This window comes from Aptenodytes forsteri, unplaced genomic scaffold (genome assembly GCF_000699145.1).
Source record: "Aptenodytes forsteri isolate BGI_AS27 unplaced genomic scaffold, ASM69914v1 Scaffold6, whole genome shotgun sequence".
In the NCBI taxonomy this organism is placed as follows: domain Eukaryota; kingdom Metazoa; phylum Chordata; class Aves; order Sphenisciformes; family Spheniscidae; genus Aptenodytes; species Aptenodytes forsteri.
This window is the reverse complement of record NW_008795709.1, coordinates 4,378,884-4,390,827: the sequence shown is the minus strand read 5'-3', so window position 1 is coordinate 4,390,827 and position 11,944 is coordinate 4,378,884. Positions and strand designations below refer to the sequence as shown.

Genomic DNA, 11,944 nt, shown 5'->3' with positions numbered 1-11,944 from the left:
GGGGGGGGGGAAATCTTCCTCTCATTAAGCTGTCAGAATAAATTTCACTGTTGCAATTTACAGAAATTAAATAGGAGAACAAGATTAAGCTTTACTTTATGTCACCAAAAATATGGCAGCTTTAATTGTTCAGGTCAAAATTCTTTAAAGCTCTGAATTGTAAATTTTCCCAAAATAGTAAGTTAACTGAATGAAATCCCGCCTTATCTTATGAACAGTGTTTGTTAGCTGATAGCTTGGCATTTGAACAAATACAAGCTAAACTATATTACAGTAGGGAAATAAAATGATACTCGTGATGTTTTCACAAAACAGACATGATTTAGATGTTAAAATTTCCAAAACAAGTTACTTGATTTAGAACTTTATGTATTCCAGTATTCCATCTTGAACAATTTTTTTTTCTTAATTTTGAACTAAAGACTTGTCAAATAGCTAGCTACAAGTAGTTTTACAAGTCACTCAGTAAGTTATATAACTTTGGCAAAACTAGTAACTATGCCACTCATTTCAAACTGTTTCAACTAGCAGCTATTTGACCATAGTACATTACAAAGCTGCTTGTTTTTAGACTGCTATACTATTATTTATTTGTGGTTTGAGTGGGAAAGCAGGGGGGTGGTAATTTCTTATGCTTTTAGACTGCTTGATTTTTTTTTTTTTTAAAAAAGACACTTTTATTCCCAACTATGTATTACCTGTCTGCCAACCCTAGTCATCACTCCCTCTCCCCAAAGAGCTTTAAATGGTATTAACACTAGGAATCAAAAATGTGGAAACAATGATTTGGAAGAAAAACATAAAAATAATGTTTACCTGACATAAAATACACAACAAAACAGCATTTCCGGTGTTATCCACCAACCAGCCTGAGGATGCTATATCCAAAACTAGTGCAACTAAATTAGCTAATAGAGGCCCCAAATGCAAATAATACGCTGAGCATATGCAGTCAAATGCACTCAGGTACTTCCAAGTTTCAGCTATAAATCTGAAGACAGCACTCCATCCTGTTCCTTACAGGCTCAAATGCCAACAGTCACAAAGTTAAGAGTAGGATGGAATTCAGCACAGGATTGAGAAAACACCTCCAAGATTGCAGGCAGATTTATTTACTGTGGCTAGCTGAATTACCCTAACTATGTACTACGTTTACCCTGGCTTGTACAGACATACATTTTAAAAGAATGAAATCCAACCAAGAATAGCAAATGCTCTTGAAACTCTTGGGGGTGTTGTGGTTTAACATGTATTTTATTTTAAATTTGGCCAGCTACTGCCCAGCCATCATTCAGTGAAGCCGAGCTCAGCGAAGCCAGCAGGAGGGGCAAGGGGAAGCCCGCAGTCTGAGGGGCACCGGCAGCTCCCGAGGTCCCGCTGGGAGGGCTGGATGCGACCCAGGGAACCTGTGCAAGGGGATTTACTGCAGGTGCACGGGGCAGGCTGGGTTAAGTGGTCAAAGAAGAGAATAATTTTCAGGTAGGAAAAAAATGAGGCTTTTGGATGGTGAGACTGGGGGATAGTATGTACTGATCGTTCTGAGCTCTGGGAACAGAAAGTTAGGGAAACAAGAATTTTCTACGTCACTCAGATTTGAGGAGAGGAACATACTTCTTGCTTTCTGCTCCTACACAGACTTCTCAGTTCCATGCTGCTCTCTGATCCACAAGCTTCACGTGTTGCAAAATTATTTCCTAGTGGCCTTCTAGATGGGCAAAGATCAAATGGATGAAACTTGAAAAAAAACACTAAAATAGTCTAAATACAAATTTACAGTAAGTGTACTCAAATAATAATAATGTACTCAAATAAGTGTTTTGGCCAAACAAGATCAAAATTAGATGATCTCTGCCTGGCAATATTCAGATCTCTTCCTGTTACCTGATGTCAATGATGCATCAGGACATGCTCCATTTGCTAAAGCGTAGCAAATTCATCTTAACAGCAATAAAACACCAAGACTCCCAAATTATGCAATGCTTAAAAAGGCTCTTGAAATTATTACTCCCTGTATGTGTAAATAGTCAGTTTAAGCAAGCAGTTATCCAGTAACTGCCTTTTGCCCACTTTTGACACTACTCTTTAGACTTCAAAATACCGCCCTATCAGTTCTTTTTGGACAGCAGCCTTTTGAGGTCTTGCTCCCTTTTTTCTAGAGCACTGTAAAATTTTACTATAGTATTGCTGGTAATCAGTCCCTTCTACCTAGTCTGTATATCTGAGCAGTTTACTATTTCCTTGCGAGCAATTCACTGGCAGCTTAAGTAAAGGTGAAAAACTTAGTTTTCTTCTCAAGCCTTTGCTTTAAAAGAAATAAAAAATAAAATTAAATTTAAAAAAAATCACTTATTACCCACCAGTATTCCAAATCAGAAATTTGTATACAAAGTGTGTCCTCTCAATTTGCCCAAGTTTCTTATTCATGCATGAGCCCAAGGCCCAGATATTGCAGCTTACTCATTTACAAAGTAAAAATCCTGATTAGCCTTGTCCTAAATTTAAATAAGGCCCTCCTCTAGCCTCCTAATAACTATAGCTTCTGAGCACAAAGCCTCTCACTAGAATGACTCTGGTTTTGCTCTCCAGAAATACTTTCTATCTTATATCATTAAACTGAAGTTTCTTAATTTTGCTTTCATGGACTTACGTTATCTTTGTTAATTAACAAATCGGGAAGCAAATGCAAGAGAGACAAGACAGCAGCTTTGGCAGCTACTTGACTCCATCCACAACTATGAAACTTTTTCTAATGCCAAATCCTACACTTGAAATTCACGGAGATCTCAGACACTGTCCCAGATGTAATTTCTGAATTTCTCCAGGTGAACAGCCCTTAAATGCTCTGCTTAGAGTCACAGGACCTGTAATTTTCTGTTCATTCTTCCAGGAAGAATCACAAGTTCATTGTTTATCTTATTAAATCTTACCTCTCACCAAGTGTCAAAAAGTGTCTGAAGCACAAGTATTGCTGTAATTCAAAGGAACAGAAGTTTCTTGCCACAAACTATATACAACCAACCTACATTAATTCAGATATCATATATCTCTTCTCCTGGCATCTAAAGGTAGCACTTTTTGCCAGCTTTTTTTCTGGCATTGCCTGTTCATGGATGACATATGGGACAACTTTCTTCCATCTGCCAGCAGCAGGGATCCTATAATCTGTTGTTGTGCTACTTTTTACAATAACCAGTTTTGCACCTTTATCATACACGGTACTGTTCGATGGCACATCAAATGTATCATTTTATCAGCAGTGCCTGTCCTCTTACATATGCAAGACGCTTGCTTACACCAAGAACATGCCACCATCATCAAATGGAAGTCCCAAGCCCAGCATTGCTCTCCCACTGAAAGGCAGCTTTGAACATCTAATTGTTCATATGCCAACCAACACGAGCTTTCAACTGGTTTCCCACTGTTTAAAACTGTAAGGAAGTTTCTAGTGCTTTCATTCTCATCATACCATACAGAGATGGGTCATTCTTTCATTCCGCCTTTCACAAATTTTATTACATGCTATTTACTTCAAAGGAGCCTTTGATAGTAGCCTGAATGAATATGCATATAACCAGCATTTTGAAGTGATTCTGCTCTGCTTCCACTAAAACGATCAAGCTCAGCCACCGTAGTCTAAAATCCTTGCAGTCATTTGCATTTTTTTCCATAGCTCAAAATAATTTAATTTTTACTGTAGCAATGTAAATTTTGAACATCTCACTCAAACTTATCTTTTTCCATGTAAAATATCACTTTTTATTGCAAATTCATTTACATGAAGTACAATCTTAAACAGAAGTAGCAAAACTGGCAGTAACATTAACTGAGTATATGTTAAAACATGCACCGAAGATTTGTGCACAGTAACTAAAGCCTCAGGAAAGTATTATAAGCTCTAGTGCATCCTATGATTTAAAGTTTGATTACTCACAGGAACAGACTACTCGGTACTTCACTCCATTTGTCAGGTTTTTGGTGGTTTTCTTTTTAAATTGACAGCATTTGCATGACACTTTGGGTGCTTGTACACTGTCCACAACAATGGGCTTTCAATTCTAGCTATGGGCATAAAACAACTACCACAGCTAGTAAAGGCAGGAAGAGTGCGCTTATGTGTGTACTTCCGTGTTTCATTATGCATAAAGCATTGCCTTTTAATTCCAAAAATTCTGTACGTCTCGTGATTTCTGTTTAAAATACAGAATGCCACGCATTCATAGCTGACATACCTGCTCCTTGGAAGAAACATAGATTCTTTAATGAAGACTGAACCAGACAGCAGGATATACCAACAGGTACCAATATCATCAGGGCTGGAATGAAAAAAAAAAAAAAAGAGGACATAGTTTAAGACACTTGATTTAAGTTACTCATAGCACTACCAAATTTACAGTATGAAGAACAAAGAGGCAAAAATGCTCAAAATTATGGAAGAAAACCACAGTTCAATCTTTTACAAAACAATTCTGTCAAACTATTCTAGTTTCCACCTGCAAATATATACATTATTAGAATGCCTCATCTAATTTACTTCACTGTTTAAAAAGCATGTATCTGTCCATTTGGTAACAGCACAAATCCAATGAAAGATAATTGAAAGTGATTAAAATGAAGTCAAGCTACAGTAAATATATTGTATTGTATTCAGGAAGAGGAAAGTAATGGATTCGACAGAAGAGGACTGTAGCATCTTCCCCTCTATAAATAAGGCTTCCTTTCCCAATTCTAGCCATCTCCTTCTTCACCCTTTCTTCTTCAGGACAGAAATTTGCCTTTCGGCATGAGTCTACCTTCCCACAAAGTAAGACAACATTGGATACATTTGCAGATGGTAAACCTACATCAGATTTGTTAGTCGATTTTATCTGCTGCTACTATGCAGTGCCCCTTTCATGCCTCTTCCTGGCACAAGAATAAATTCTCAATAAAAGGGACAAAGAGTTTCTTTTCCCCTCTCTTCATCCTATAAAGGAACTGGATGAGGACTTTGTCATCCAGGCCCAGTTCATTCTACTGTAGATTCAGATCTTGCTCCTTGAGTAATACAAAATCCTTTTCATAGGATTAGACTCTTCTTGGAAAAGTTCAAATAATGTTTAGACAGGAAAATAAAACAGTTTGAGGTTACTAGAAATAGCTGCAGTAGAAATCTTGTGCCATTTCGACAGTCAACACTGAGAATATCTGCACTTTACTTCAGTTTTACCACCCCTACTGCTTCTTCCAAAGAAACTCACTAATTGGATTCAAGTACACTGTTACAAACTGCATGAGCATTCTTACCTGAAAACCATGTCCCTAGTGACACTAAGAGATGCAGATTACTTAATTAATCTGTAGCACCTTCATTTTTTTAAATCACGTCTCAAGCCTTTAGCAACAATTAGTTCTAACTTCAAGCAAGAACAGCCCACATCTTTTAATGACAATGACAGCATAGTATTAAAACCCAATCTTAAATCTAAGTAGGCTATGTAGATGTTAGCAGTGTGTTTTTCATTTGAAGAACTTCAATTTAAGAAGTACCTACACAGCGAGGTCCTCAAAACAAGAGTGCCATTTCCTCAGCACCCACTGTATTACGCTTTCTAAAAGGAAAGCTGAAGTTAGAAAGAGAGGGAGGGAGCTGGCCTAAAACAGCTGAGAGCAGAAAAGCAAACCGTCAAATCTAAAAATACGCTCCACTTCCATTTTGCACTTTATAACCACCACGAGAGCAAGGACAAACATCAAAAACATGGAGAATTAACAGAGGAAATTGAGGACATGATCTATGACCATGGACACAAGAACTGACTAAGATGATGCAGCCTGTATTTCTTTTTTACCAGCCTATGACCCAACCACTGAAGCCTCACTGATCAGTGAAGACCTAACATCTTCAAAATGAACACTTCAGGAAATACTTCTTTATACTGATAGACAATAGAAAATGAAGCGATAACACGGTGTCACAGCTAAAACAACAAACCATCTTGATTTACATAGTTGAAGTGCACCAAGCTGCCTTTTCTGAAGTGTGCTTCACATGCTCGCTTCTCACATGGACCTGTATTGCCCTCAAACTTGTTAGTCTAGAAAAATCAACATTGTACATAAGTACAGAGAACCAGGTTAAAGCAGATAAACTCAAGAAAACCACTACTACAAAAGAAAATATTGTTCTCAAAAGCATAAACATGCACCCGAGTTAAGTCACACATCTTCAAACACTCTTCCCCCCCCCCCAAATGAGTCCTAAGCTGACAGGCATATAGCCAGCATTGCTGCTGAACTGCAAGTCTGTTGGGTTTTTTTTGTTGTTTCTGTTTTTTAGTAGATGCCAATCTAAATACAAATAATCTGCACTAATTAGCATAGTTGAAAGTTTCTAAAATAGTCATTTTCAGCAATGGTTGTTAGACTGCGTGATTTCCCAAGTTGCTAGGAAGTAACTCTATTAGGATGTCAACAATAATTTTTCCATGTGGATTACAGTGCATTATATTATCACATAAGAATTTCTGTGGGTTCCCCCCCCCAAAAAAAAAAATTGGCAGTTTGACTAAGTATAAAAATGTTTTCTGACAGAAAAGAACCTCACCTGGGGTCACAGGCTTTAATGACTCTAAAGCAAAAGTAATCTAGAAGATCTGTTTATACTTTTAAAGAAAACCATTTCCAACAATAAATTAATAGAAACAAGAATAAAAAAATATATTTTAACCAATAGTAAAATATTTTAGCTTTTGCAAATCTAGTACTACACAAGCTTTTTTTTCTCCCTCTCCTTTAAGAATTAATGAACTATTTTAAATTCTTCTGTCAAATCACCTATTTGTAAGGGGCTTTAGCTATCTTTTCTCATTGGGGATCTTTATCTCCAAAGAGAAAGGCAGCCACTGGCTTTCACAAGCATCAGTCAGTATGTTCAATATTCAAATTCATCTTAATGCTACTTTTGAATCTCCCTTTGAACCATTTAACAAACAGCTATAATGATTATACATTTAACTGCAGTGGTTTATATTTTTCTTATGTGATCACACACAGCATGACTTTTCACTCAGTTAATCATCCAACTCAGTTTTATCTTTTTTTTGCCAGCTCACAGGTTTATCCACTTTCTCTGCCAGTTAGTTCTTCAACAGTTGTTGCTCCTTCTCACTTATCTGTCATGACTTTATAGTGGATATAGAAGCATCTGTTCATTTGAAGCTGAAAATGCTGATTAAAAAAAAATAAATCAAACTTTAGGAATACCATCTGATTGGGTTTGTTTTCCTTCTGCTTTATGTGTACTTTGATAACTTTTTATTCTTACAGTCATGTTTGAGAATTTCTAAGTTCTAAGGTACTTGCATCATGTTGGGTGAAACAAAACAATTCTACTGTACTCAATTCCTTAATTATCTAAATTAAAAAAAGCCTTCAATATTGCTGTGTCGCAATTGTGGAAGGTTACTACAGAACATGTCTGTATTCAAAGCATCTTCCCCAAAACATACTGTGTATTCTTTTAAACTTTCATTGCCAGCCAAAACATCATAAATATTTCCAAGAGAGTCTTCAAGAGCAAAGAACGCTGATGGATTTTCATTCTCTTCATTCTTACAACTACTAGTGTCTTAATACAGTCTTGAACAAAAAATCTGAAAAAACCCCACACGTATAGCAAATACATTCCTTCCTCCAGAACACACATGCTTCCCTCAAAAAAAAAAACCCACAGACAAATGAAAGACTGATCTATTCCTTTCATATGAAAATATATTAACTCCTGCACTTCTCAACACTTGCTACACTTTCAGTAGTTTAGAATTAAGCCTCAAAGCCATTTGGCAGCCAGCTTTTGCTAGGCAGTGCTGTTACAAAAAACGCGTGCAATTCTTTCATTTTAAGGATCCTGGGCTTTCCACAATCCTATTCAAACATCACGTGGCTTTCAATCAAGTTTCCGTGTTTCCTGTACTACATTTGACATTTGTTCAACAACAATGCATTTTGTGTTCTTCAGGACTTTTGTGCCTGTAATGAACAACAGAAGGAACTGTAGAAGAAACCTATACTGAACTACAAGAGCATTTTTTCAAGCCACATGAGGACTCATGCAAATACCATTTTACCCAATGTAGAATACTCACATTTGAAAGGTTTTCTTTGCAATCACATTTTACACTTTGTTTTTAAACATCAAAATTGAATTCGAGAGAATAAATCTAAGCCTAATTACGGAGTTTCCTTTCACTGCTAGAATACTGCCTACCACTGGCAGTCCACAGCAGTATCTAGAAACTGTATTTGTCTTCCTACGGATATTTCTTCTGGCAAAGGGATGACAACAAATTGTGCTAAAAAGCGTTCTTTTGTGGACAGGATATATCTCTGACTGCGTCTGCAGAAGGGTATTAAGTGCATGTAAGCACTTCATCCAGAATTAGCTGAAGCAGAATAGATGCTGATGACTTCTCCTCAAAGGCATCCTTAGAGGGAGAATTGGGGGTTTTTTGGTCTGGGGACACTTGAGGGAAGGGTCCACTAGCACCTGTCAGTCAAGCTGATGTAGAAAGGAAAGACATTTCCTTAGGTAAGGTCTTTCCAACGACTAGCTTTGTAAGGGTGCCACTGTTGTCCATCACCACCACCACTGAAGCAGCAGCTGTCAGACACTAGGAGACTGGAAGTGCAGTGAACGATCCACATCAGGCTGGAAGCAAAGCCCACCCAACCCAGGCAAACAGCACTTCTGCTACCCAGTTTTGAGCTCCTCTCCCCACTCTCCCTCCAGTCTTGCAAGGCTGCATGCACAGCAGGAGTGGAAATACTTGAAATCAGAAGTTATTGGCATGTGTTGCACATTTCCAAGCAGGCATTCACAGATCTTCTTTGCAGGCAAGAAATTACTTTACTTGTTGGCCTTAAGTGATGAAGTACATTGCTTCAAATACGTAAAACTGGTGGGGGTTTCTTTGGGTTGTTTGGTTTTTGTTTGTTTTTTCCAGCTCATCTACTGTTCTGGATATTCATCTGAATGAAACTCAGGATTGTTAAAGTCGTATTGCCTACCGAATGCAGCACAGCTACCCGCTTCCCCAGGTTACAGAAAACAAGATTTATTACCAAGAAAGCAAGATGACACAGGCAATTTATCCTGCAGAGAATCAGAACTAAGTCAACCCAGAAGTCACACATTAAGGGGCAGTCAGAAGAACAAAATCAATACACGTAGTCATTCTGTCCTAGCTATATTGAAGCCAACAAAAGACCCAGTGAAACCCTGGTGGCAAATTTCCATCCCTACTTTACAGAACCAACAAGACTATGGCCACATTAAAGACACCAGCTGCACTACAACTGTAACCTGTGTTAGCGCACTACAATTAGACTAATGCCCATATGTCTACACGCACTCAAAGCATTTGACTACAGTGCAGAGGAAAGAGCCTAAATCTTAAGAGTAAGAAGCAGAAGAGCAAGAGATCTTTAGCAGAAGATAGGATTTGTATTCTGTGAAGACAACAACAAAAGCATTCGGGTACCAAGATTTAACATTCTTCTCTTGTAACTACTATGATAGAGCTACCTACTGATAAAGTTTTCAGAGTACTCAAGTTCTAGCAGCAACCTTAAAGTGGTGCAAAACTGAAAGCCAATACCAAAACAGTCACCAATAAGCAGACTTTATTCATAATCTGCACTTAAATTAGTTGTACAAAATTTAAATAAAGCTACTTTAAATCTTGACTTTTGTATTATAGCACTTTTAAGAGCAGGGTATTTCCTGGGGAATCTATATTTAATTTCCCAGAATGCAAGAGAGCTTGATTTACGGGAATTCAGGAGCTAGAAATGGAAATCCAGAGACTGGATTGCAATGCCTTCCCATTGCATTTCCCTCCCCAGCTTCCTCGATGTAGTCCTTTTACGCAACTACAACCTGCAGCCAGACAGCACACTTCTCCGCTTTGAAAATGACACAAAAAACTGAAGACAGAACTTTGCAAAGTAACTTCAGAGCTGTCACTCTAACTGTTCTGTTTGGAAACTTCAGTTACATAATTATACAATAGCCTATGATGACATCACCAGGCTGTCACCGCTGATAAGGTTAGACAGTATTTTCAGACTTAAGCCTTCACATTTTCTAGCATATGACTGTTCTTTGGGACCTCAGAGGTACTCAAAGTTCAAAAATCAAAAAGCGTTTCTTAATCTCCAGACTGCCAAGATCCAAGAAGTTTGCAGGCTCTCTCAAAGTCTTCAGCACTTGTATCAAACTCTTCATGCTGTGAGCTGTTTATTCCACTGGAAGGGGCAGCTTATTCCCAGATCCCCAACTAGCTACATATACATTGGTTAAAACTGAAGTTTTGTTTTCTAATTATAATTATTCTATTTTGATTTAAAGCAATCTGCAGAACTTGTACACCAGATTTGTAACTATAAATCTGAATCAATATTAAGAGCATATCAAAGAAATTATGCACAAAACCCAACTTGTTTCAATACATGTCCCCCACATGTACTGATTCTATAAGGCATCTGTCTACAGTAGCACAGGTGTTCCAGTTTTAGCTTTCAGATTTCCTGATCACATAAGATGCTGAAAAACCTTCCAAAATATTCAGCTACAACAAAGATTTAAGTCAACCTACTGAAAGACCCAATAAATCTCAAATATCTACACCATCTCTAGTGTCTTCCTCTATCCTAACAAGTTCTGATGCATCACTTTCCTTTAAAACTTCTTTAGAAATAGTTACATTTTAATGAGCGCAATCCATTTAATTCTCATTCTCCGTCAAGGTGAGATGTAGGCACTACTAAAACCTCTGGAATAATGGATCGTATCCAGTACATGCTTACTTGCGTGCATTTGCTTCAGCCGAGACAATGAACGTCGTAAGCATGTACAGTGGCAAGAATTTGCAGGTCTTTGTGATGACTGCTGTCAAACATGCTTTAATTCTGTCAAATAAGACTTCACTTCAGTGCAAAATTCAGCACCTGGACTTGAAAGCACATGCTAAACAGAAGTCTGCTGCTCTGACCACCTTCTGGTCACTGGTTTCTCAGCCAACTCCTTTAAGACAGCACTTGAAGAAAAGCTAAGCAGTATGCAGGTCTCAATGGAAACAAGCATGGAAATGGCTTCCATATAATTACTGCTTAATATTCCATTTACAGGAGATGTGTCTATCCTGAGACCTAAACAATGATACCAGATGCTGCAAGGACCCCTAACATAAGGCAAACATCAGCATCCAGAATTACTTTCCAATTCAGAGGTATTTTCCAAGCTACTTTATAAAAAGGTCGTGAAATCAGCAAAAATAATTTCTTGGTTGTGAAAGAGCTAGTTAGAATTATCCTCTCCATAAATCATTAAAATTCCAACCACTAAAGGATTCATTCAAGACTTGCATTTAAACTGGATATAGTACCATTCCTACAAGCTATAACATTTGTAACTGTTTTGATAAAAGAACTTATATTACAAACCAAGATGTATCTAGCAGATTACATTTTCATGAAATCATACTCAATGTTGTTGAAAGTTGAATAAATTTCAGAACATAAACAAAGAGTAATTCAGAACAGACATTGTTCATGCTCCCAGATCTCCACTCAAGAGGAATAGAAACAATGAAAATTTGACATGTCAGAACTGGGACCTCTTTCAGGCATTTAAGCACTACACAAGAAGAAATTAGAAAGAATATTGCTCTGCAAGCTTATGCTCCACAGGATATTGTTTCAGCAGACTAATCTGTCTGTTTCTCTTTGCTCATTTTGGTTATCCTCTGTATGCTGAAAGCTATAGGTAGTTTATTGTTTAATTGAATAACCATTGCCACAATTAGACATTAGCCCTGAAGTGCCTTGGGTTGTCAAATATGTCTTCAAGCACGATTCTCTCAGGTAGACATCTCATTGCCTGAAGCTCCTGCCCACTAGCACTGTG

At 37.6% G+C, this 11,944-nt stretch overlaps 1 protein-coding gene across 2 annotated transcripts in view; it reads right to left on the bottom strand.

Moving 5' to 3' along the window:
- Nucleotides 1-11,944, bottom strand: part of RAPGEF2 (Rap guanine nucleotide exchange factor 2) — a 137,765-nt gene that overhangs the window by 115,258 nt on the left and 10,563 nt on the right. For both annotated transcript variants that reach the window (XM_019473155.1, XM_009283337.1), the window contains exon 3: nucleotides 4,230-4,313. In XM_019473155.1, the coding sequence (XP_019328700.1) occupies nucleotides 4,230-4,313 (84 nt within the window). The remainder of the gene's footprint in view (nucleotides 1-4,229; nucleotides 4,314-11,944) is intronic.